This window comes from Rhinolophus sinicus, linkage group LG06 (assembly GCF_036562045.2).
Source record: "Rhinolophus sinicus isolate RSC01 linkage group LG06, ASM3656204v1, whole genome shotgun sequence".
NCBI classification, from domain to species: domain Eukaryota; kingdom Metazoa; phylum Chordata; class Mammalia; order Chiroptera; family Rhinolophidae; genus Rhinolophus; species Rhinolophus sinicus.
The window spans coordinates 120,275,441-120,301,734 of NC_133756.1; the positions used below are offsets into that span (position 1 = coordinate 120,275,441).

The 26,294-nt window shown below is 52.0% G+C and overlaps 1 protein-coding gene across 8 annotated transcripts in view; it reads left to right on the top strand.

The window, feature by feature from the left end:
* Positions 1-26,294, top strand: part of ARAP1 (ArfGAP with RhoGAP domain, ankyrin repeat and PH domain 1) — a 59,661-nt gene that overhangs the window by 8,605 nt on the left and 24,762 nt on the right. For 3 of the 8 annotated variants that reach the window (XM_019744346.2, XM_019744348.2, XM_074335820.1), the window contains exons 2-8: positions 7,438-7,518; positions 12,417-12,954; positions 23,304-23,467; positions 24,640-24,707; positions 25,308-25,438; positions 25,560-25,715; positions 26,062-26,131. In XM_019744346.2, the coding sequence (XP_019599905.2) occupies positions 7,438-7,518; positions 12,417-12,954; positions 23,304-23,467; positions 24,640-24,707; positions 25,308-25,438; positions 25,560-25,715; positions 26,062-26,131 (1,208 nt within the window). Of the gene's footprint in view, positions 1-637; positions 657-3,079; positions 3,125-7,437; positions 7,519-12,416; positions 12,955-16,013; positions 16,083-16,244; positions 16,570-23,303; positions 23,468-24,639; positions 24,708-25,307; positions 25,439-25,559; positions 25,716-26,061; positions 26,132-26,294 lie in introns of those variants that run through there. The other 5 variants (XM_074335821.1, XM_074335819.1, XM_019744350.2 and 2 more) reach the window with 5 other exon arrangements.

Consider the following 26,294-nt stretch of genomic DNA (forward strand, 5'->3'; position numbering starts at 1 on the left):
CATAGTGGAGGAGGCTGAGGTCACACACCCAATTGGAGGCCAGAGCCCATGGGGCTGGTCCCCCATCTCCCTTTGTCCTTTCTAGCCCCTGCCCCACCCATCTGGTTACCACCCCAGTGACACAGGCTGCTTCCCCTTTCAGATGCCAGCAGCACGGGGCCGCTGATCTGGCTTCTCCATTCCAGGGGCCACGTAAGGAGAGGGCAGAGTCAGGTCTCTGTTCTCCTGGGCTGGTAGTTCTGGGGTGTAGAGTTGTCCGCCGAGTCTCTCCTCCTCGGTGGGCAGGCATGTCAGGTTCCCTGTCAGCTCAGAGAGGATGGAGTCCCACAGCCTTCCCTTCCCCTCCCCCCTCAGGTCCAGGGCCGGCCCTCAGCTCTGGTGTGTGGTGAGGGTGACTCTGGTTATGTCCACTCCTGTTGCCTGTGAGTCTGTGTCAGCCTGTGCACTCCCACCCCCCTTGTGGTTGGTCCTGTTTCTTCCTGTTTCTGCCTTATTTACAGTGTTAAGAGTCCCCCCCCCACATCCTCAGTGGGGCCAGTGGTCACAGAGGAGGATCTCCCGGAGTCACCCTGGAGCACCTCAGGCCTTCCCCTGGGCCGGCATCTTTGGTCCGGGGAGGTGCTCCCTGCCCTGCGTGAAGTCCCCAGCCCAGTCGGGTATGCCTGGACTGAAGGGCAGGGAGCCAGGCAGAGCCTAGGGTACCCCTGGTGGGAGTGCCCCAGGTCTCCACAGGTGCTATGGGGCTGGCCGGGTCACCTTTGAGGTGGGGGGGGCCTGAACGAGGCCAGAAAAGTGAAGGATTGGGGGAGTAGGGAAGATGGATGTGGGTCGGGGCTGCGGGGTTCGGGTTTGGGTTAGGAGCTCTGCCTTGTGGTGGGTTATACCCTGGCTGCAGGCAGGGAAAGGGCAGGAGGCAGGGAGAAAGGCCCAGGGGTCCGGGCTGGCTGGGGAGGCCTAGGGTGGAGGGGGCAGTGGGGATGCAGAGGAGGCGATGTGTGTCAAAAACGTGGTAATGAGACAGGTACGGGGACGGGGAGGGAATGGTCCAGAGGGATCCATTCATAGGTGGGGGGGGGGTCCAGAGGGATCCATTCGTGGGTGGGGGTGTCACTTGGTAGGGCTGAGGGGGATTCGTGTGTCATAGACTTTTTGACAAGGCTTAAAAACCAAACCATTTAACTTTCAACTTCCTTTATTTGCAAGTGAGGCAGTCAGGCATTCGCACTCATCTTCACATCTTACTCCCCATCTGACCCTTTCCTGGGTGAGGCTTGGGCATGAGGAGCCCCTGCATAAGGTGTGGGGAATGTGGGTGAGGGTCAGGGCTAGGGTGGGGTCAGACACTGTCTAGAGGGCAAACCACAGAGACCCCTGGAGTCGCATGTTTACTGATGGGCCTCAGTCCATTTCCCATTTGAAAGTCCGTGGGCTGCACTCTGCTGCTGGCCTCCAGTCCCCAGTGAGGTGACCTTATTTGATAAGCTATGTCTTCCACCCTGGAGGGGATAAATTGGTGGGGGGAGAGAGTGAGCTTTGCGTCTGTTTCTTATTCTCTAGTCCAGGTAGCCTAGGAAATCAGCAGTTTCGTTTATGGTAGTTCTGTTAGTCGTCTATCCGTTATCTTTAAAATAAAAAAGCTCCTTTATAATGATGGTTTTGGGAAACAAGCTGGAACAAACTCAATTCTAATAGTCTTAAAATACTTTTATCATTTTCCTCCTAATTATAAAAGTGATACACAACTGTAAAAACTTGAAACAGTATAGACATGAAGGTTATAGAAAATAAGTGATAGTATTTTAAGATTGGGGTGGGATTAAGGCCAGGCCTTAAACTGAGGTCTTAAATTGGGGTGTCCACAGTCGCTTAGTCTTTGATGTCTCTTGGTCATTAGTAAAACTGGGTTTACTGCCCCAAAGAGGTTGTTAAAATACCTTGCCTGTCCTTAGGTTCGCTGTACGTGGATAGGCATATTGTGTACCGCCTACGGGTACCTGGTAGGTGAAGGGAGGGGGAGAGTCCAGTCTTTCCTCTTTGCTGCGCTACAAGCCCTGCTGTGGGGCTACTGAGGGAAGAGGCATTTTTCTGATTTGCTCAAAGACCCTGTCTAGGTTGGAGGTAGCCCTGCTTTCCCAGAGGAGGGGAGCTGGTGAAATCACTGCAGGATGGGGAGTGTGTGGTACCCAGGGCCAGCCAGGAAGGGGTCCAGGGGCAGTGGGGTATCCAGCCTGGAGCCTGGCAGGGGGACGTGACTGGAAGAAGGGTGTGGTAGTCATTGGTTCCTGAGGTAACTGAGAACCCCAGGGGGTCCAGACTAGAGCCAGGCTAAGAGACCAGCAGCAAGGGCCCTTCTTGCCTGGACTGGCTGACGCCTTGGGACTAGGAACAGGAAATGTCCATCTTAACAGCAGAGGAGTGAGCCGATGACCTGTGTGGCCTCTAGTACACACATGCTGACGTGTCACAGTCCTCTGGATAACAGCACTTCTTTGTGGGGTGAAACTGAGCCTCAGGATGTGGCATGACTTGCCCAGGGCTCCGGCAAGAAGTGGTGGAGCCGGGACTGGAACCCGGACTTGCTACCCGTTCTGCAGGCAGGGGGCTCTGGCCTGGCGCCTGGGGACTTGCCAGTGGTCCCCAGCTCCCCCCTAGGTGACAGAGGCGGTTCTGTATGCACCCAGGCCTGGAGGCCCCCCACGCAGTCCTTGAGGGCTGCTCCTTGACAGCTCCTGTCACTCCTGGGACCCCAGAGGGCAGGCCACACCACAGATGGGATGAGGCTGAAATTTGGTGCCAGGATGAGTGACAGGGTAGAGATTCAGGGCTGGGCTAGGGCAGGGGACCCAAGTGTGCCTCCTTGGGGCCAGTATGCAGTGGTCACTACACACTGTCCCTGAGAGACAGAAAATAGGCTTCTTGGCCCAGGGCTCAGTCAGCTGTCCACCCGAGGGCTGAACCTGTTGCCTTGCCTGGCGGGGTTGGAGGGAGCCGCTTCTGCACCCTCCGGGCTGGGAGCCCAGCCCCCACCTAGTTCCTCATATCTAAGGGAAGTGTCTCCAAGGCCTCTTGCCTGCATTAGCAGTCCTGAGAACGCTCTGCAGACCGAGGGTGGCCCTGCCCATAGGTATTCCCTGGTGACTGGGCTGAGGGGAGGGCATGGGATAGGGTGTAGGGGAGGTATTGGGCATCATGGGCTCTGGGCTGGTTGTACACAGTTGAGTTGGTAGGGAGTACGAGGACTGAAGGCTGTGTGTGGTGGGGCAGCTTGCTATGAGGCTCCTGGCTGGGGTGGGAGGTGTGTGTCCTGGGGGTAGTATGAGGTGTGCGTTTGTGGTATGGGTGTGGTGGGGTTTGCAGACCAGAAGTGGTCAAAGCTGGAGGTGTGGGGTTTTTTATTTCTGTTTGGGGAGCTCTGAGGGGTTTCCTGAGGTCTGGATGCTGGGGTGGAGGGGTCGTGCAGGAGAGGAGGAGGGGTGGACAAGCTCAGGCCTCAGGTCTGGACCCCTGGGCCTTCCGCTCCCTGCACTGCTGGGCCTTCCCTTGAACCAAAAGCACAGCTGTGTGTAGAGGGGAATCTGAGGGTGCAGCTGGGGAAGGATCTGGGCTGCGGGGACTTGGGCGCTGAGTGTGCAAGGAGTTAGGATGTTTGAGGCTGTGCTGCCACAGGCCTGACTCATTCATGCAAATCAGAATGCAATGGACGCTCACACCCACTCAGTCAGCAGGCTCTGCGGCACCCAGGGAGGGTCCCTGAACCTCTCCTGGTGTCACTACTGTCCTTTCCCATTACTGCCCCACTGAAATCTGTCTCTGCATCTGCCCGGTCTGAGCCCACCCCTGGGCCTTGCACACTCAGTTCCCTTTGCCTGGAAGGGCAGGAAGGCCCAGCTCAGGAGAGCTCCCTGGAAGCCTGGCCGACTCCACCACACAGAAGCAGCCACAGCCGCTGAAGGTCCTGTCGCAGGTGACCTGGGCAAGTTTCCACCTCACACAGCCTCTGTGAAGTGCGGTTAAGATGTCAGGTCTTGGGATTGTGATGAGGAACCTAAGATGAAGGTGGAGTCCTGGAACGGGCTGGGCACACAGTCAGCGCTAGAAACTGTAGTGTGCCTGTCCCCGAGGAGGCTGTGGGCCACCGTCCCCTGCACTGTCAGAAGTGGTGTCCTCGTCAGGAGTGGGCAGGGATGGCACGAGGGAGATGCTGGGCAGGGACAGAGAAAGTGTTTTAAACTCTGCCCTCGGGGGTCCTTAGACCACAGAAGGGGGAAAGCTTTGACTCCAGCAAGAGGGACTCAGGCCAGACCCGAAAAAGAACTGGCTGGCAAGGATTCGAGATGCTAGCTGACTCTCACTTACCTTTGTACTGAGACTGCGTGCCCTTATGAATCCAGCCGGTCCGGAGCTCTACTGTAGAGGGCGGGGTGGGGGGGCAAGAAGGGATGTGGACTCACATGATACCCCAGGCTAGGTTGGAGGTTGGGTGGAGATGGACCCCCACGAATGAAGCAACCAGAGACAGAGCAGAAGCAGTGCTGAGCTGCATGGCTTAAGCCGAAGGGGGCAGTCAGGGAGGACTCTCTGGAGAAGGTGTTCTGGAATCAGTACCTGAAGGTAGGAGGATGTGGTTCATTTACTCATTGTCAGCAATTTCGGGGGCTCCCATGTGCCAAACTGGTGCTTGGTGCAAAAAAAGTGAAATGGAGGGAGTTGTGGGCCAGCCCAGCCTGGCTGGGGCTTGGGGTATGTTACGGGCAACTTGAGCAAGTCACTTCCTCCCTGTGGGTGTTTGTTTCTTCATCTGTAAACGTAGGGCTGGAGCAGGTCAAATGACAGGCGGAGCAGCTGGACTTGAGGGCGCTGGGAACCACAGAAGGGCTCTGAGCAGGGTTGGGACTGGGGTCGGCACAGCAGAGAGGTGCTGGAGGGAGGCAGGGGAGAAGCAGGGGCAGGGTGGGCTGGTGCGGTGTTGCAGCCTGAGCTGGGTCCTTTGGGTGGGGGAGGAGGAGAACCCTGTGGCAATGCTATCACAACGGGATGACACTGCCCTCTGCCCAGTCCCTGCTTCCCTGGGGATAGAGAGACTCACTGATGTGTCATAGAAGCTGAAGGGCTTAAACCTCCATACTGCTAACCAAATTTTAGATGTACTAACTCTTTGGGCAAAAATCCTAAACTATATCAATAGAAGAGTGACTAAAACAATACAAGAATACATGCATACTAAGAAAATAAACAGTTGGAAAAAAAAAATAAAAACCTCCATACTGGGGATCAGGATTACAGTGGTGCAAGTGAGACACTTGCCTCAGGCACAAAATATGGGGCTGGGGCTGCAAAAAGCTCAGTAATCAAGATAAATAATAATTTTAAAAAATCAATATTAATAAAAAGTCCAAGGTAAATAAAACATCCAAATTTTAAATAAAGAAGTTTAATATTACCAATTATTTCTTTTCCTCAGACTCTAGAATAGCTCAGCAGGGCACTACTCTAAACTTCTTTTTTCAAGGAGCTGCCACCTCCAAGAAGCTTTCCCTGACCATGGGCCTGAGGAGGGCCATGTGGGCTGTTTTCGCTGGCTGGGTGGTATCTGACCCCCTCTAGCAGGTCCAGGTCTAAGGTCCGGCTCGTGCTTCCAGTGCCTTGAATGGGGCTGTCCTCGAGGGTTTCCAGTGCAGAATCCCCAAGTCTGACCTTGGCCTAAAGCCTTTAGTGCAGGATTGGGAACTTGAGAGAGGCCCAGGATAGAACTGGGCCCTTTGCAGGGACAGAAGTGGTTTCCTGTGTTCCAGCCCTGGTCATTCCCACAGGGTGGGGTCATCATCAGTCAATTCATGTTGAACCTTTAGAACAGGGCTCAGCCTGTAGCACGGGCTCCGTGTTCATTGTCACTTTTGAGAGTCAGTGAGCAGAGTGGTTTTAAGAGTCTAGAACTGCACTGTTTGATAGAAATACAATGCATGCCACAAGTGCGAATTTAAAATGTTCTAGTACACATGCACAAAAAACAGATGAAATTAATTTTAATAATGTTACCCACATATCCGAAATGTTATAATTCCATTATGTAATAAACAGAAAAAATGGGGATATTTTATATTCTTGTTTTTTGTACTAAGTCTTCAAAATCCAGTGTGTACTTTTATACCTCACACTTCATGTTGTGCCCACATCTTGAGTGTCCATTAGCCATATGTGGCTACTACTGGTTACTGTATTGGACAAAACAAGTCTATACGATATTCAAGCTGCCCCTCCTAGCTGTGTGACTTTGGGCAACTTATTTTAACTCTCTGTGCCTCAGCTTCTTCATCTTAAAGTACGAGGTATGTACCTCATAGAGTTGCTGTAAGGATTAAGTAAGTTAATAAAGAGAGCTTAGGTACCTGGCATATTGTAAGGACTATTTCTGTTGTCTGTTACTCTTTTTTAAAATCGTCATTTGTCTAGCACTGCCATTTTTTGCCAATTCTTTCTGAAGTACTAATTACGTAAAATTTATTTTTAACATAATTCACTTTTGAAACATTTTAGCCCCATGCTAAGAAATAATTGTGGAATCTACTTGAGATAAATACCTAACTAGTAAATTGAAAATGTTCACAAAAATCCCCTAACGCCATCATGCAGAGCTCAGCCGTTTGCCGTTGACCCTGCCCTAGTGTCAGGAAAGGTGGCTGTGGCTCTGCCCAGGATCTGCCCGTTGCACCCCCAACCCCCAAATCAGAGTTTGAGCCATCCCTCCCCTCAGGGATGCCCGGGCCATCCAACCTTGCCCGTGGTCTGTCCACAGGGATGGCTGGTTCTTTCTTCTCCTGGCTGGAAACACCTCTTTTTGCCCCCAGCCATGTTTAGGAGCAGGTGTCTGGGGTCTCATGCCCCTGCCCCTGCCCTCATCCCACCCCATGGCTCCCAGGCTTAGAGAGGGTCCTGTTTCCCTGGGTCTCTCCAGGGTCCCCACCTCTCTCTGACAGACTCTGTGTTGTGGGGGGCGCTGCCTCAGTCATGGAGCTGCCTCTGCCCATCCTCCATGTCTTCCCTGGGGACAGTCCAGCCTCCTGGTCAGGACAATAGTCTGTACCACAGCTTGCTCCCTATACGTCCCAGCCATTGGTCCTGGGAGAGGGTCAGAGAATGAGGAGTCCCGACTCCCCTTTAACACCTGTGTGACCTCTACCTCTGGGCAGGCCTGTCTGTCTGCCACCTCACCCCCACTGGAAGGCTCTGGCTTCCATTCGGCTCCCTGAACCCTTCCCTCCTCTTCCTTCTCTTCCTCTACCATTTTCCCCATCTCTTGCTTTCTTCCCTTTCTCCTTTTTCCCATCCTTCTTCCCTCCATCCTCTTTTCCATCTCTCCTCCTTCCTCCTCCTCTTAGCATCCCTCCATTCCAAGTGGCCTTGTCTCATGGACTTTCTCCTCCACTCCTGTCCTTGCAGCTTCCACCTCAGGCCAAGATGAGGAGCTGTTCAGAGTAGCGGCTGCCTCTGGGAGGACCGGCATCCTGGGCAGCCCAGCAGGTGAGTAAGAAGCTGGGAAGGGGGAGAGGCTGGGTGTGGCAGGCTAAGTCCCAACATTGTGGTGGGGGCAGGAGCCTTCATGGAGGTGAGACCTGAGGTCCCATTTTCTATTTTGAAAACTGAGATTGAGAGGCAGAGAGAGGGTAAAGCCCAGAGACCATGCAAAGAGCCTCCCAGGGGAACTTAGATGGGTAGGACCTGGCAGGGACCAGTGGGTTGAAGTGTGTGTGTGTGGGGGGTGGGGTGGGGTGGGTGTATCTGCTTACTTGATTGTCTTCTGTGCCTGGTCATTTACCATCTCTTTCTCATTCTTAGATGATCACGTTATCTTTTAAACTGTATTTATATTTTTGAGAATGGTACAAAATTAAAAAGATACAGAGGGTATAGTGAAAGGTAACCTTTCCTTTCTTGTCCTCCTAGCTGCCAGTTTTCCTCCCTAAAGGCAGTTTCTTGTAAACCCATCATAGGTATTCTGTGTATATGTGTGCTATATGTATATGCATGTTTTCTTTTTAAATTAAATTTATCGAGGTAACATTGGTTAGTAATACTATATAAATTTCAGATGTACAACATTATATTTTGACTCTATTGCATGCTTGCCACCTAAAGTCTAGCTGCTTTCCTTCACCATTTGCGTTTATTCGACCCTCTGTACCCACTTCGCTCTCCCCCCACCCCTTTTCCCCTCTGGTGATAACCATTCTGCTGTCTGTTTCCTTGAGTTTTGTTTGTTTTGTTAGTTTGTTTACTTTTATATTCCACGTATGAGTGAAATTGTATGATTATTTGTCCTTTTTTTTGTCTGACTTACTGCACTTAGCATAATACTCTCAAGATCCATCCATGTTGTTGCAAATGGCAATATTTCATGGTTTTTTTATGGCTGAGTAGTATTCCATTGTGTGTCTTCTTTATCTATTCATCGTTGATGGCCGTTTAAGTCATTTCCATGTCTTGGCCATTGTAAACACACTGTAATGAACAGCAGGGTACATATATCTTTACGGATAAGTGTTTTCATATTTTTGGGGGGTAAATACCCAGAAAAGGATCATATGGTAATTCTATTCTTAGTTTTTTGAGCAGCCTCCATACTGTTTTTCACACCTTTTGTCCCCAACCTCTCTTAATGCTTATCTCTTATCTTTTTAGTAATTGCCATTCTGATCTCATTGTGGTTTTGATTTGCATTTCCCTGATAGCTAGTGATACTGAACATCTGCTCATACACGTTTTCTTTTTCTTTAACCCAGATGTCTACATCACAAAACACTATTCTGCACCTTGCTTTTCCACTTCATAAATCTTTAATATCATTTTATATGAACAATAGACTCTGCCAGTGGATAATTTTAGTTGGGATTGTGCTAATTATAGCTTCACTCTGGAAGAACTGATGACTTTATAATGTTGAGAGCCAGCTTATCTAAGATATCTAATGTATTTCGGTTTGTGTCTTCCTTTGGGTCCCTCAGGAACCTTGAAAAAAATATTCTCATAGTTCAAAATTTAGGTGATAGAACAGATGTGGAGTGAAAAGTGTCCCCACCGGCCAGATGTGGGTTTCCAGGAAACTGATGGAACTTGATCTTAAGGCTCCTTTCAGGGCACAGGGAGGGGTCCAGGCAGTGTGTGCCCATGGTCATGTGTTTTTGTAAATTTTTACAAAAATAGGATATTCTTTTTTTATGAAGAAAATTTTAATTGAGATATAATTGACATATATTTTGATATAATTGACGTATAACATTATGTTAGTTTCAGGTGTACAATATAATGGTTCAATATTTGTATTGTGACATGATAAGTAAAATATTGTGTGCTTTTTCTTAAAGAGGGCGTCCGTGCTGTGGAAGCTTCGGGCCTGAGGAAGTCTGGTTTCGCGTCTGCTCCCTCTTGTGCTCTCGGCCCTCATTTTTCTTTTTCTTTCTTTCTTTTTTTTTTTTTAGCAAGAGAAAATAAACAAATTTAGTACATACATATGGAACCCCACATACATGACCAGCTCTAGTTTTTTCTCCTCAGAGGCCGCCAGCGTCACCTTGTCGCCTGTGTGTCTTTTCAGAGATACTTTATGCATTTACCGTTACTCATACTGCTCTATCATCTCCCTTTGTTCGCTCTTTTCACATTAAAGGCAGAATGATATATATTCGGTTCTGCACCTTTCTTTAGTCCCTTAACAACGTATCTTGGAGGCCTCATATCAATATGTAATGAGTTTCCTCATTTTGTACAGCTGCTGGGTATTCTATATGACTACACTATATTTCCAATCTTTTGTTATTATACACAGCGCTATAACCATAACTGTATAGATATGTCATTTTGGATACGTGCCAGTAAGACTGCAGGATAAGTGTCTAAGGGTGGCTGGATCAAAGGGCAGAAGCACTTGGGGGTTTCATAGCTTTTGTGGCCTTGCCCTTCCTAAAGGCAGTCTCACCTGCTGGGTGGGGGGGGGGGAATGCCTCACCCTGGCACCACTTAGTGTGGGGAGGTTTAGTTCCCTTTTCGGGTGTTTAAGAACCGTTTCTATTTCCTTTCTGTGGATTTGTCTCTTCATTTCCTTTGCCCATTTTTCTGTTGGATTATTAATCTATTTCTGAATTTTAGGTCCTTTTCAGTCTTTAGGAACATTAGCTCTATGTTGGGGATGAGTGGCAGATGTCTCCTAGTTTGTCATTTAGCGCTTGTCTTTTGCTTATGGTGTCTTTTCTCATGCAGGAACGTTTGATTTTTATATAGTTGAATATTTCAGTTCTTTCTTTATCCTTCTAGGTCTGTATCATTTCCAAAAGACTTTTGCTTTCTGAGATGATTTTAACAATCCTTTTGTGGTTCTATTTTTTTTATACTGAACTCTTTGATCCATCTGTTATTTATCCTGTTGTAAGCTCTGAGGTAAAGGTCCAACCTAGTTTGTTTCTAGACTACTCCCCAGGTGTCCCAACAACTTAATAATCCATCTAGTTTAAGTTCCTTTTGTTTACACAAAATTCTTATATGTGTTTGGGTCTATGTTTGAATTTTCTGTTTTGTTTCATTGATCTGTCTGGTCAAGTGCTGGTAGCATGTACAGTCATCCCTCGGTAACCATGAGGGATGAGATCCAGAACCCCCCGCAGATACCAATATCTGTGGATGCTCAAGTCTCTTATTTAAAATGGCAAACATCAATACATACAGTTTGCCCTCTGTCTCTGTGGACTCGTAACTGTGGATCAAAATACGGAGGGCCAGCTGTACTGTTTTAGTTACCATGGCTTTATATGGTTTAATATGTGGTGAGACTGATTCTCACTCTTTACCCTTCCTTTCTCTCACCCCCTGCTTCCAGAATTTTCCCGGAGCTTCCTGCTTATTTATTTTTCCACATGAACTTTCAAATCAACGTGTATAGCTGAAAAAAAAAATTCTGTGTTTGTATTTAATAGGATTGTGCATATTTATAAATTAGAGAGAATTATCTTTATGCTTTCTTCTATCCAAGAGCGTACTGTGTCTTTCCATTTGTCCAGGTCTTCTTTTTGCCTCTCTGTAACACTCCAAAATTTTCTTCTGTAGAGCTTGCCTATTTCTTATTAAGTTTATTCTTGGTGTTTCATATTTTGTGATTTTAAATGGGGTCTTTCATCTTGGTTTCTACCTGGTTATTGCTTATAAGTATTGATTTCTGTGTTATATATTTTGAACCCAACTATCTTACTAAATTCTTTTACTGTTTGTAATAGTTTCTCAGTTGAGCTTCTTGGATTTTCCAACTCAAAATTCATGTTATTGGTAACTATTAATAATAGATCGTTTATCTCCTTTCCCAATTTTTATTCCTCTTGTTTGTTTTTGTTCTTTAGAACTTTCAGAGCAATGTGAATACTAAATAATAATAATAATAATAATAGTAATAATAGTGAAATGGATATCCTTGTTTCATTCCTGACTTTAATGGAAGTTTTTCTATTAAACAAGTTTTTGGTTTAAGGAAGGATCAGTCTATTTCTATTTTAGTAAGATTTTTATTTGTTTAAGTACACTGGATATTGAGTTTTATCATATGCCTCTTTAGTATCTGTGGAGATGATCAGATGACTTTTCCCTTTTGATCTGTTAACCACCTTTTCTTTGCATCATCTGTTTCTGGACTTTTGCCAGGCCAGGAGCTCTTGAGTGCAGGGATGGGACCTGAGGCCCCATTGGCCAATGCAAGGCTATTTCGAACGAACAAATGAATGAATGGCCTTTCCTATACATTACTCCTTTTCCCCCTTGGTAGTGGGAGAGGTTACTCACTCACAGGACCCGAACCCCAGAGGCTGTGTGATGTTGGGTTGACTCCCCGCCTGGAGCATTCCATTTCCTCCATGGGCATGGAGATGGGGTGAGGTTCCGCCCCTAGACTGGGCCTGCTGGGGCACTAACAGTGGTACCCTTCAATTCCACCCATACTCACTAAGGCCCTGGGCCTGGCCCTCAGCTGGGAACTAGTGCCTCAGAAGGAACTGGGCCCTTGCCTGGGTCTTAAACAGGGCAGTAGAGTGTATGCCAGACATAATCACTGGCCAGCCTTGCAGCCGTGGCCGAGGCTGTGGATGGGGTGAGTGGTAGTACCAACTCTGGAGGTCCTGGAGGGTCCCCTAGAGGTAACGTGAGCTGGATGCTAGGTGGCCACAGAGGTAGGGTAGGGGGTGGGGGTGGCTGGTTTCAGGCAGAGGGAAAAGCCTGTGTGTTCAGAGACCTGGCAGTACCTGGCCTTGCCTGGCACATGGCGCACAAGGGAGAAAGCTTAAGGACAGAACTTGACTCCGTGGCATGGGAGAGCCACAGAAGGGTGTTGATCGGGGAACCATGCCTGGGCATCCATGCCTCTGATCCATGCCCATCTGTTATTCCAGGTCTGGACAGAGCCCTGCTGGCAGGAGCCATGGCGGAGGCCGGGGATGGAGCACTGTCAGTGGCCGAGTGGCTGCAGGCTCTGCACCTGGAGCAGTACACTGGGCTCTTCGAGCAGCACGGACTGGTGCGGGCCACGGAGTGCCAAGGCCTCAGCGATGCCCGCCTGGTGGACATGGGCGTGCTACTCCCTGGCCACCGCCGCCGCATCCTGGCTGGACTGCTCCGTGCCCATGCACCCCCGGCCCCCGCCCCCCGCCCCACTCCAAGGCCTGTGCCCATGAAGCGTCACGTCTTCCGCTCACCACCTGCGTCTACCACTCCACCGGAGCCGCTGCCCACAGCTGGAGAGAATGAGGGGCTGCCCACTGCCCCACCCATCCCGCCCCGGAGGAGCTGCGCTCCACCTGTCTGCTTCTCCCCCCAGTCCACGGCTGCCCCAGACCCTGTGCTGCCCCCACTGCCTGCCAAGCGGCATTTGGCAGAGCTAAGTGTTCCACCCGTGCCCCCTCGCACTGGGCACCCCCGTCTGCTGGTGAGGTGCGTGGATGCTGTCCAGGGTGGGAGGGACATGGGCAGAGGATCCTAGAGCGTGGAGGGGGAGTTGGTGGCCTTCGGCACTGGAGTAAGAAAGGTACTTCAATGGAGGGAACAGCATGTGCAAAGCTCAGAGGTGGGAAGCACCTTCTGGGTCACTGTGGGCAGACAGGGTGAGGGAGGGGGAGCTTGTGGATGGTGCTGCTGGGATATTCTGTGAAAGCGAGGGGAGCAGCCAGGAAGATTTCAAGCCGATGAGCTGATGAAAGCTGAGTGTTAGAAGGATGACTTTGGCTGCTGGTGAGGTTGATGGGGAAGGAGTCTAGGAGACCAGTGAGAGGGCATAGGGCCTGGTGAGAGGCCCCCCACTCAGGCTGTGTGAGAGAAGTAAGCAGACTGGGACGATATGTTGTTTCTAGAACAGGACTTGGGGGCAGCCTCGGTGTGAGTGGAGAGGGAATGGGAAGAAGCCACAGCGGCATCCAGGTTTTCCCCACCCAAAGAGGGGCATTAAGCAAGGTGCCTTGAAGCAAGCCAGGGCTGTGGTGTTTTGAGGTCTGATTGGTGGAAGCACAAAAAGGGTTTGTGCCTTTCCTGGGTTCACACAGCTAGGGACAGTACTAGGGGTGGCCCAGGAGCCTGGCTTGCAGCCTAGATTGGCGTTTCCTGGTGCCATTTTGCCCTCTAGTGGTCATTCTCCTGAATGCAGGAGTAATTTCTATTTCCTTTAACTCCATCTTCAGGATGGAGTGCTTTCTCTCTCTCTCTCTCTCTCTCTCTCTCTCTCTCTCTCTCTCTCTCTCTCTCAGCTGGGGATAGGTAAACAAGGGCACGAGGTAGGGCCCTGTTCATAGGGAGCTCACAAGGGCTGAGGAAGCAAAACCGCCAGTGGGGCAGTGGGTCTACATTCCTGCTTCGGAGGCAAGACACCTGAGGCAGGCCCAGCTAGCTGTGTGACTCCAATTAGGAGCTGCCCCTCTGGGCCTGTTTCCCCATCAGGTGCCATTCTTGTACTGCCAATTAGTTCAGGAGACTTGCTGGGTAGAACAAAGTTCCTATCCATGCCCCAGGGTACCAGCCCCCACTCTCAGAGCCTCTGTCTAAACTGAGCCACTTAACCAACCTCTAGGAGAGTCCAAGCTCCCATGGTTAGGAAGCTGGCCCCTTGTAGCTAGAGGACCCATAATTCATTCCATTCGGAGATAATGTGCAGACAGTTATTCCCTCAACTTGGGATTATTCCTTAGGGCAGAATGTGGTGGGAGGCGAGCCACCAACCCTGGTCTCCTGTGTCCTGGGGCTTTTGCCCTTTGGAATTGTGGGCACCTGGAGTCCTAGCGCCCTGGGCTTCCAGGGCCTACAAAGTCTGTAAATCCCAGTAGTAGAAAAACTCACAGCAGATGGAGCCTCATGTGCCTGTATGTGCACCAGGTGAAGGCTGGGCAGGGTGGGGGCCAGGTTGGAGCCTGACTGGCTACCCCATCCCCTCACAGCCCCTCCCTGTGACCCCCAGGCTCATGGTGCTCGATGGGAGACTGCCCAACCCGGCCTGCTACAGCCCCCGTTGCAGGAGTCCCCATTTCCTGATATGGCCTTCCTGTTCTTGCATCCTCTGGTGACAGGGATCTCATTCTCTCGATCTTAGGATCTCTTACACCAGATCATGTGGTGGCCGAGTGAGCATTTCTGCATGACTCCAGCCCATCACCAGGCTTCCTTTCGGCATGTGGGATTATCTGTTGTGTGTGCATGTGTGTATTATTGAGGTAGTGACTTCATGTGGGGGCATGCCTGGCCAGTTTGTGTGTGTGCATCTATAGGGGTGCATGTTTGTGCAAGCTGTCGGGGTAGTCGTGTCTATTTACACATCTGCACAGGTTCTAAGGGAGGCGATGTGTGATCCTACCATGTAAACGTGTGTGGGGATCTATGCCATTTCAGTGGTGGCTTGCTGTGGTGTGTGCGCGAGTTCACCAGGGCCCTGTGCACATACATGTGTGCAGGTCTGCTGGTGTGCTGGGGACTCCCAACAGTACGAATCCATTTTCGAGTGTACGTGCTGTGGGAGGTGAATTAGCTTGTGTGGTATTTTTGTACTGTCAGGTGTGAGCCAGTGTGTGTACATGTGTGTGCAGGTGATGCCAAGAAATGTCCACTGGAATGTCAGCTCCATTAGGGCCGAGAGCCTTGTTGATTTTCTTTACTGCTGAATCCCCACCATCTGGGACAGTGCCAGGTGCCCACTCGGCACTGAGAAAGTATCTGATGTGTGAGTGAAGAGATGAAGCCTGCGTAAGCTTCTGTACTGCAGGTACTGAGCACATGTGCTGCCCATGCTGACTCAGCAGCAGTGAGTACCCTCAGTGCCCACTGGACACTGAACAATAGGGTTAAAGGGTCCTGAGCTCACCACCCCAGAATCCTTCCCAACACCCAACCTGTCACCCCAGACATCTTGGAAAGGGAGAGGCCTTCAGTGGAGACAGGCAAAAAAACAGCAGAATGGGGCCCCTTCCTCCCTCCCCCAGCTAATTTGTGACGCTCAGAACTAGGTTCACCATTCTGTCTGGCCTGGGAGAACCCCACTTCACCTCCAAAGGGTCTGCACCCCCACCCTTATTGAAGCCTGTGATAGGGAACTTGCTGGCAAGTTCAGAGATGCTGAGAAATTTGCTCAGGGTCACATAGCCCAGCAGAGGGAAGCTGATGTTCAGACCCTGCTTCTGGCCTGGGCCCAGTCTACCCATCCAGAGCTCATAGGTGTGAACCTTCTGAGCCTGCTTCCTTCAGAGTGGCAGAGGGGTCATTTCTGACCTAGCGTTCCAGGGTCACTCCACAGAGCCTCTCCTGGAGATCTGGGCCTCAGTTTCCTCCTCTGATACTTGGATGCCTGGAGATACCACAGTAAGGTGGAGTATTTGCCAAGAGGAGGCAGCTGCCAGCTGGAGTCACATTGCAAGGCTTCCTACCTGTGCCCTTGACTGCCCTGCAGCCCAGCCAATCCTTGGTCTTCCTGAAGGCTGATCACTTGTTGCCAGGGCAGAACTTGCTCCCTTTAAAGAGCCTTTTTCTCTGCTTCTTGGACTTCCTCTTTCCTAGCCAGGGCCAGGGCTTTCCTGGGCGTCCACTTTGTAAGTCCCTGCAAGATGGCACTGGGGCGGCTTTTCCCATTCCAGCTGGGAGTGGTGGTGGGGGCGGGGGTGGTGGTGGCTTGGGGGCGGGGAGGAAGTGTGCCCCAGGGGATTCTGGGTGACTTTTCTGTGTTTCTCAGTCAGTGTTTTCAGGAAGTGTGTGTTGGCCAGGGCTGCAGGGGGTGGGGGAGAGCAGGAAGCCCAGAGCTGGAAGCAGATACACACATAGACTCACTCACTAACTCATTACTACTGGACAGATCCACAGTTATACATAGAAACACACACTCAGACCGGGGATCACAGACACTCAGAGACACAAATCGCAGGTGCACAGAGCCAGCCCTGGACTCACACACCCAGGGAATAGGAGCCAGGCTGTCTGCGAGACCAGCCCAGGTTGAACACGGGCTGCCGGGGAAGGCACACAGCACACTTGAGCATACGCGGGGAGTCCTCAGGCTCGGGACCTGGCAGGCATCTGAGGGTGAGCAAGGGGTGCAAGGGGCAGCCTTGGGCTGGGCTGTTGGCAGGCGCCCTGTGGTGGGGGTGGGGGAGGAGGCTCCTGCTGAGGGCCTGGGAAGGCAGGAATTCCTGTTTGTCACCTCTGGGCCGCATTTTCTGTGGTGTTCTCCTCCCCATTCCTTTTTTGCTCAGAATTTCCTCTCTTCTTTCACTTTCTCCACATTTTCTGTTTTTCTCCTGCCCTTTCCTTTTCTCTCCTTCTCTTCCCTCCCCCTGCCTTGGGTTTTCCAGTTTCCATTTCCCCTCAAGCCTCTCGCCTGGGTCCATTGGAAGCCCATGGTGCCTGTTTGCTGGGCCGCACAGACTGCTCTGGAGGATCTCTGCCCTCCGGGCACCTGGTGCTACTCTCAGTTCCCCACATGCCACTGAGGATTCTCTCAGGAGGCTTAGGTGGGCTTCTTTCAAGGTCAATTTCAAGGGTGCTGTGGCTCTGGACAGCTCCCACCCGAACCCTCTCGCCCTCCCCGCACGTCCAGGGTTATAGGTCAGACCTGCTGAGGGCTGGCTCTTGGTTGGCCTGGTTCCTCCCCTTCCTCCCAGGACTGGTAGTGTGGTGGGTGCCTACGTTCTTGGGGGGCTGGGCTGGCCTCCCCTCCCCCCAATTGCCGTGGATCTCTAATGAACTCAACAAGCCTACGCTTGGGTGACTGGGGACACAGAGATGCCTCTAACCAGGTCCTAGCTGTGTACCTGATCCTGCCCTGGTCCTTAGCTCATCTTTCCATAGGGCCCAGCAGACACCTGCACCTTCTCCTCCTGCCAGGCCAGCCCTGGGTTGGGAAGTCAAGATTAGGGGAGAGGGTCAGTACAGTGGTGAGCTCCCTGAGGTCTGAATTTCCTCCCCCTGTTACCCTCTGAAGCCAGCACAGGACCAGGCCTGGAAAGTGCATGGAGCTGCCAGGCCTCTGCCTCCTCCTGCCCATGACAGCAAGGCTGGCCTGTGAGGAAGTTCACTGTAAGCCTGGTGGTAGCTGTTCCATGAAAGGCCCAAAAGGCTGTGTGTGCTTAGAGGAGGGAGCAACTGGGTGGGCTTCCTGGAGGAGGAGGCGTGTCCTGAGCAGAGTGGAGTTGACAATCCAGGTCACTGTGGGGATGGAATGGAAAAAGGCCCCCAGCAGAGTGCTTGGCACATAGTGAGTACTTAGCAAGTGGTAACTCTAGTTCCAGGGAGAAATTGTGAGAGCTGGGTGAAGCCTTAATTGTGAAGGTGGATGCCAGGTTAATGAGGCACTGCTCTGTGGAGCGGGAGAGGAGCTGCTGACCTCCAGGGATGAGGATGTGAGTGGGGTGGTGATCATTCAGTCATTCAGCACACTCACTGAAGCCCCGTCTGTGTTGGGTGATGCCATGACACGGGCAGGGATTGGCCTGAGGGGGCTCACAGCATGTGCAAAAGATGAGGGGCATGCTGCAGGTATCACATCTAAGCAAGTCAAGTGCCAGGAAGGGTTCTCTATGCTGTGGCCTGGGCAGAAATAAACAGAACAGAATCGGGCTGGAGGGGCTGACCTTTGGGTCTCATGATGGAGAAGGAAGGACAGTGGCAGCTGTGGAGGAAGCAGCATAGGACCGAGGCCCAGGCCTTGCATAGCCAGGGCACAAATGAGGAAGTAGGCAGCTGGGAAGGCTTTCTTATGGCAAGGGGAGGTCGGGGTGGAAGACAGCTGTTTCCAGATCACTGGGCCTGACCGTACCTCTTGACCCTCCTGGTGAGAGTCCAGGAGTTGGGTTGGCCTGGGTCCCTCCAAGGCCTGTGTGACACTTTAGAGGGAAGGTCCTGACTCCAGGACAGGGTGTAGCCCTGGGTCCTTGGTCCTCTGTCAGTTCAGTGAAACAAACATTGATAGACAAAACTATACTGAGTAATCAGAAGTGTGGAGGCTGGAGGGACCTCAAGGGGAGACCCCAGCCCAGCTTGGAGCCTGAGGGGAGACACAAAGTGGAGGTGGAGGATGTATAGTCTGGATCTCTTGAAGGAGGAGTAGGCGGTATCTACACAGGGGAGGGTGTTCCAGGTGGAGGAAACAGCATATGCAAAGGCCTGGAAGTATGCATTTATGGAATGCAGTTCAGTGTAGGACGGCTGGCATGTGAGTGGGGGACGCATTCAAGGCAGCCTGAGATGGTAAGACTGCCCCACTCTGGGGCCTACCTGCCCTAGTTCCCTTTGCCAGAGATTGATGTGGTCAGAGATATGAAGGGAGAATCAAGGGCCACTCTGGAGGAGGAGGCTAAGGCGCAGGTTCCTGTCCCAGCCTGTGGGGTCTGCGCCTCCTTAGCCACAGCTGTGGCAAGAAGAGAAGGTGGTGCTGGTGACATGTGGGAGGGGCTCTCCTTACTGAATGATCAGCAAGCTTGGACGCACATCAGAGAGGGAATTGCAGCTCAAAGATGAAGTGACCTGCTTTGTGAGGTCACACACTGATGAGTGGTTGAGCTGGAATTCCAGCTCAGGCCTGCCTGGCTCCAAGTCTGTCTTAACTAGAGTAGCCACACATCTCATTTTGCCTGGGACAGGCCTTTTACACCTCTCCGCCTGCCATTGTTATTACTGGTGCCTCTTAACTCTCAGAAATGTTCTAGTTTATACATTAATTATCTGATCCCCCTACTCTTACCCATTCTGGTTTGGGACCCTCACATGTCCCCCAACCCCTAGGTATAAGGTTGGCTGTGTATTTTCCCTAATCTAGTAAGACAAACCTTAGCTGGGGGCCCAGGCTGGGGTGGATCAGCCCCTGCCCTTGCCAGGAGTGTCTGGTCGTGCTATGGGCATAGTGGGGAAAGTGGATGGGTCCACGTGTCACTTGGATAGAAGAGAAAGCGGCTGAAGGAGCAGGGGAGCCAGGGATGGGGGCAGGGGGAGAACAGCTAGGCATCTAGGCATCTTGGAGGCTGCCTAGAGGCCAGGCCCATTGATCTATGTTTTGAGGTACAGATGGGCTTTGCATGGGCCGAGGTGATAGGGCAGTGATGGTGAGGAAGAAGCCTTGAGCAAAGGCACGAGCTCAGGGTTGGGACCGATCTGGTCTGTGGGTCAGAGCTCAATGGGAAACATCCTCAGCTGCAGATTGGAGCTGGGGCTGCTCTTAGGGGTGCAGGCACGGAGTAGGCAGAACTCCAGCTGGGGTGAAGGCAGTGTGTGGTCTCTGTCCCTTCCCCTGGGGTTTTCCCACATGTATGCCTTCCTGATGCCACTTCTTCTTTCCTGGACTCAGCCTTGACTCAGCATTGTCTTGGTCCCCTGTGGAGGCAGGCAGGGGTCAGCCAGGAGGCGTCCTGGAGGAGGTGACTAAATGAGGTCTGGAGGTCCACGAGGAGCCTCCTTAACCCCATCTTCCTGGCACATAGTTCTTTCCCTGCGAAGGCTCTGCTGGGAGAGGAGCCCTTTGCGTTTGTTCCGCTCTCTCTTCTTGCCATGACCACAGTGGCTGTCAGAGCAGTGATCTCATACCTTCTGGGACCGAACGTCAGCTCCAGAGCTGCCCAGATCCTGAGTTGCGGTGCGGTGTGAGGACGCTGGCCTCAGAGAAGGCTTCAGATCCAGGCTGTGCCCTCATTTGCCCCTGGTGGTTGAGTTTGCAGGCTATGGTGTTAGATGACCTGGGTGCGCATCCCAGCTGTGGAGTGAAGGGCAAGTTACTTCGTGTTTCTGCCTCAGTTTCTTCATCTGTAAAGTAAGGAGAACAGTGGGGCATACTTTTTAGAGCCGTTGTGGTGAGTAAATGAATGACTCCATGTAAAGCACTTAGGAGACGGCTGGGAATACATACACACGTATAATTAATAAGAATTAATTAATCCAGGTCTTCATTTATTTACTAATCCCCGCTGAGTGCTAGGCGCTCCGCACTGAACAAGGTAGTACGGCGCTTGCCTCAGGGAGCCACACGCTAGGGAGGCCTCAGGCGGGCAGACCCCTCACAGATGATCAGGACAGTGAGGAGGGAGGACGGGGGCTGCTGGGCTCCGAGGATGTTGCCACCACCACCTTTCCCTCGGTGCTGGCACTCAGGGAGCCAGGCCCACTCAGCCCTCTTGGCTGGGTGGAGCCTGTGCCCACCTCCCCTGGGCCCGTCTCACTAGTTCTGGCTCAGTAGTTTAGAGTTATGCTCTCAGCTGATCAGGCTGGGCCCTCAGGGGCCCTTTCTTGTTGTTTGGGAGCCTGTGTGTGATAGATTGTTTTGTCTGTCAAGAGGTCTCCAAGGACGTTGCATCTGACCAGTTGGGCATCAGTAACCCAGGCCATGCCCTTGGGCCCGTGGGCACTCACTCAGTGTCCTGCTCATCATTCATCCCTTCATTTGCTTTCTACCCAACCCTCACGGCCACCCATGTCCGTCCATCCATCTACCCAACCACTCACCCATCCGTCTGTCTGTCTGCCGATCCACCGAGCACCTATTCAGCATGCTCTTGCTGCTAACTCAACCAGGCCCTGTATTGGGGCTGTGGGGATAGAGAGTCAAGTCCAATGCTGCCCTGTCCTGAAGATCAAGCGAGGGAGACAGCCTGGTGCAGTGCCCAGCAGGGGGTCTCCTTAGGTCCAGCTAAATGTTCATGCCCCCGAGACTACCACAGGCCCACTTGGCATCAGATTCCCTGAGGAGTGCATAGGGGGAGAACAAGCCACTGGGGCCGTGGCAGGTGTTCTCTGATGTGGGGTCCTTATAACGGTCAATGCGACTGTCTACACACCTGTCCAAGATCCATTCTCTGTGGCCCTCCAGGGGACAGCTCGGGGGACTGAGACTGGCAGTAGAAAGGTGTGAGAGCTACCTTGGCTTAGAAATTGTTGTCCGAAGGGGCCAATATGTCTTCTAAAAACCCTGCATGGGATGTGCCCAGCTACAAGCCACCTCTCAGAGGGAAGCCCAAAGCTCTGGCTTCTCCACCAGGTCGAGAGACCACTTAAACAGTTTCTCCCAGTCCAGGCGCAGTTTCTTATTCAGGCCACTTTTGTTAAAGGCAGTGTTGCCTAGGAAGAAACATGGCTGACGTACCGCCTTTAGCAGGTTTCTAGGGGAACTGAGTGCGGAAGCTAGCTGAAGCTCCGATTCGCACACAGAAAAGGAAAGAGTTTTGTTCATTCTTGCCCACACATGGAGAAGAGACAGTTGGAGTACAGGTGACATGGAAGTAGCCACGTGTCTAAGAAGCACATAGACTTAGAGGCAGGGGTCAGGTCCTAGCTTAGATCCTAGCTTAGATGCTGGCACAATACCTGGCACAAAGGAGGGAGGTACTTAAACATTTTTATATGAGATAATTTGTCTAAAGTTCATGACAGAAAGGAACGTGGGAAGGGACTGAGGCAGCACGAAGGAGGGATCAGGAAAGACTGTTAGAGAAGGGTGGCTTGGGTTTGGAATTAAAGGATAAGTCGGTGTACCCCAGTCAGAGACCAGGGAAAAGAGCACTCCTGGAGGAGGCAGCCGCGGAAGCAAAGGCCTGGCGTCATGATCATGTCCCAGCCCTTCCTCGCTTTTGCGGTACTCACGCACTGCCAGTCACTGCCAAGAACATTGGGCAATAGACAGGCTGAGAAAAGCGATGCAAAAAATGACCCACCCACTCTAGTATTCCTCCTTGGCCCCCTGCTGGACACTGACAGAGCCTACTTATGGTGCCAGGCCTCCAGGTCTCCAGCTGTACCTCGTTCCAGCTGGTGGTCCCTGTGCATCCTGTGTGCTGGCACACGACACACCTTGTCTTGGTTAGTCCCCCAACCAGCATAACAGGTCGGTGATAGAATACCCATTCTACAGAAGAGGAAACCGAGGCTCAGAGAGGCTAGGTGCTTACTCCAGGACACATAGGAGCTAAGACTGAGGCAAGGTTCAAATCGACGTCTCGGGTGCCAAAGCCCTTTGGGTGACTTTTCAGCCTGTAGGGAACAGTGTGATCTGTGCTGAGACAGACAGACCAGAGCACGTGGCTGTGGGAGATCAGAAGGCCCCAGACCTGGCCTTGCAGAGGCAGGGAATGGTTCTGGGGGAGTGACAGCAGAGGTGAAGAGCTGGTGTGCAAGAGGAGTGTGGTGGGATGAGGTGCATTTGAGAGATCTGAGGGCACCACGGGGATGGTGAATATCCATATTTGGGACAAGAGAGAAGGTAGTCCTGAGCTAGAGCCATGACTCAAGGCTTCAGGACCTGGTTTCTGACGCTCTGATCTGTGTCCTTGGCTGTGATGCCCATTTCATTTTTGCCCCATCCATTCGCCAACAAGCACCTTCTTATCCATAAAAGCTCAGCTCAAGCCTCACCTCCTCCAGCCTTCCCTAACCATCCAAGCTAGAATGCAAACCACCCACACCATATTCTGGTCTCCATCCTTCTTCTAGAGTGGAGACCTAGTGGGACATGCCTGCCCCTGACCGCCTGTGTGGCCCTGGCTAAAAGCTAGAGCTCTGGGGACAGATCACTATGTCACAGCAAATGCAACCAAAGAAGGTGCCTGCTTGCTTTAGGCTTTGGGGAGCTTGCACAGTTTGGGAAAGGAGAGTAAGGGAAGGAAGTTTGTGTGGAGGAGGGCTCCTGTCTGAGTTTGTGGAATGAATGAGTTTTGCTGAATGTCAGGTGAGCTGGGGGCCCAGTGGGTTTGAGTCCTGGCTCTGTCGCATAGTGACACTTGACCAGTGACTCAGTGACACTGAGCTAACCGCTTGTTGCCCAACTTCTTGTCTGTTCACAGCCTTCCCTCCAAAGAGGAGGAGTTACTGTCACCACCACTGTCAACCTCTCCTCAGCCAGAACCTGAGGAGCCCCTGTCAACCTTCCCCTGGGAGCCTCCCCAGGCCCTGTCTCCCAACCCCCCAGAGATCCCCCCGAAGCCTGTTCGCCTGTTCCTGGAGTTTGGTGAGTGCCATAGCGAGGCCTGGGGCTCTGGGTGGGTAGCCTGGGACCAGGCCCTTGAGGAGTCTGCCGGAATGCACGTTCCCCTTCCCCTTTCTGTTGGGCCCTGCCCCTGACCGCCTGTGTGGCCCTGGCCAGCTGAGCGTCATTCTCCTGATCCTCAAAATGGAGACACTACCCACATAGCTGACCTACCGATTATTAGGTGTGGGCACGTGGCAAACTTTCTGAGTTGTCCATGGTTTAAAATCTGGGAGTATTTTCCATGGTCATGGATAGTTTGCTGCCCCTGGGATTGTCTGCAAGGTCAGACAATTAAGTTCGTGAACTCATCCTAGAAAAAGTGCTACATACCTCATTGCTGAATATCACTACGGTCACCTATGAAGTACTCCCCTTGGGAAGCTATGCACCGATGCCAGCGCCTAGTCTACCCTTCAAAGCAATTTTGGAACTCTTTTTCTGGAATGGCCATCAGAGTGGTCGTCGTATTACCCTTGATGTCCTGAATGTCATCAAAATGTTGACACCTTTTAATATTTCCTTTATTTTCGGGTAAAAAAAGAAGTCATTAGCGGCCAGATCAGGTGAGGAGGGAAGGTGTTCCAATACAGTTATTTGTTTACTGGCTAAAAACTCTCTCACAGACAGTGCCGTAGGGGCTGGTGCATTGTCGTGATGCAAGAGTCATGAATTATTGGAGAAAAGTTCAGGTCATCTAACTTTTTCACGCAGCCTTTTCAGCACTTCCAAATAGTAAACTTGGTTAACTGTTTGTCCAGTTGGTACAAATTCATAATGACTAATCCCTCTGACATCAAAAAAAGGTTAGCAACATCATTACAACAAGTTCCCGAACTTAATTGTCCAACCTTGTATTTTTCTTGATTCATGTTGCTTTTTTTAGACAGCCCCTGCCGCTGACCCCCATGCTTGCCACCTCTTCAGGTCTCGTTGTGGTGGCCAGGCACCCCCTGATGCTGTAGTATGTGGCCCAGAGAGTATTAATAGCACTTCCTGTCGCCTGTGCCTTTTTTTGGAAGCCAGGCCAAGGTCGGGCTTTGGGGGGCCTCTCTTGGGCTTGGGGTGGCCATTGTAAAGCCAGGTCCAGATGCCCAGGAGGGGAAGCCAGGCTCCTTGCCTCTGAGCCTTGCCCCATCCCTCTGTCCCCGCAGATGACACTGATTACGATGAGGCCCCAGAGGAGGGGCTGGGGGCCCCCGCCGGCGTGATGACCAAGAAGGTGGGTCAGGCGGAAGTCAGGGCTGAGGCTGTCTGCCGTCAGTGTAGAGGGCTTGCTTCCCAGCTGCCTTTCAGACCCAGGCGACCACCAGACAGAGAATGGGCAACCATTCCAGGCGCGTTTCCTTCCCCCTTCATTGTCTTGCCATGCAGAGGTCAGGGGTCAGACATAGGGTCCCAAGTCCCAGTGCTGGGCCAGGAATGTGGGGGTTCTGGGGGCTCCACCTGCAGTCTTCAGCTGCCTCTCCATGGCTGTGTGTGGCCGGCTCTCTCATGGTATTTTGAGCACAGCTGTCTTGGAGTATCTGTTCCTGTCTTTGTTTCACTTTCTGTGTTCCCATGTCGGCTTCTCTCTGCGTGTCTTAACCCTCCATGCTGAGTCTTTCTGTTTTGGTCTCTGATCTGGGCTGGTGTGGCCCTGTCTGCCTCGGTCCCTGTGCAGTCTGCTAGTCGGGGGAGGGGCGTGTGAGGAAACAGAAGTAAAAGTGCTGAATTGTGTGGGTCTGGGATGAAGTGGACAGAGGCGGTTGTGGCAGCGCCTGGATGGGTGTTATCTGGGGCTGGAAGGGAAGCATGATACTGAGTGGGTCTGTGGGGACAGGAGGAGCTTCCGGTGAGCCAAGTGCCACGTGCTGTGCGTGTGGCCAGTCTGCTGAGCGAGGGCGAAGAACTGTCAGGGGACGACCAAGGGGATGAAGATGAGGATGACCACGCCTATGAGGGTGTCCCCAAGTGAGTGTCCACCTCTCTCGGGTGGCTCTCCCACCCAGTCGTCCTCCCTCAAGGCCAGCCCAGCCCCTCCCCACTGGGGCCCCCACTCCGGTTCCCTTCATACCCTCTTCTATTCCCCCAGTGGCGGATGGCACACCAATAGCCTGAGCTCATCCTTGCCAAGCAACTTCCTGACCCCCCAGCTCCCACCCCACCCCATGGATGAACTGCCTGGGGGTCCCACCCCCGTCACACCGGTCCTCAAAGCTGGCTGGCTGGACAAGAACCCACCACAGGGGTGAGTAAGCCTGTTGGGTCCTGCTGGTGCTTTGCATGGGCTCCACGTGCTCTAGTACACTGGTGTCATGGACCTGAAAAGCAGAGGGGTCAAGGGGTCCTTCCATGCAGACTGTAACCGCTGGTGAGCCCCACAAGACCTGTGTTTTATTATCCTTAATATTGGGGAGTCAATACTCTGAGCCCAAGTTCAACCACTCTTGCTATAGGTAAAATCCATCTTCCCACTGATCATTTGGGATCCTTACCCCCTTGAGCCTGGTTGTTCCTAACTTTGTGTGTGGCTCCCAGAGGAGCCTCACCCCTAATCCCCAATCCTTTGCTCCATGGTCCCTCTGCCTTTCTAGATCTTACATATATCAAAAGCGATGGGTGAGACTAGATGCCGATTACCTGCGATACTTTGATAGTAATAAGGTAAGGCCTGTGTGGGTCCCTGCTCCAATCCCTGCTCCAGCCTGGCCCGAGGCTGAACCCTGATACTGGACCCGACAGTACCTCCCCATATGAGTCCTTACAGAGCTCCAGTCTGACTCCTTGGACCATGTTCTTCTGGCCCATCCACCAGCCGTGGGCTGTG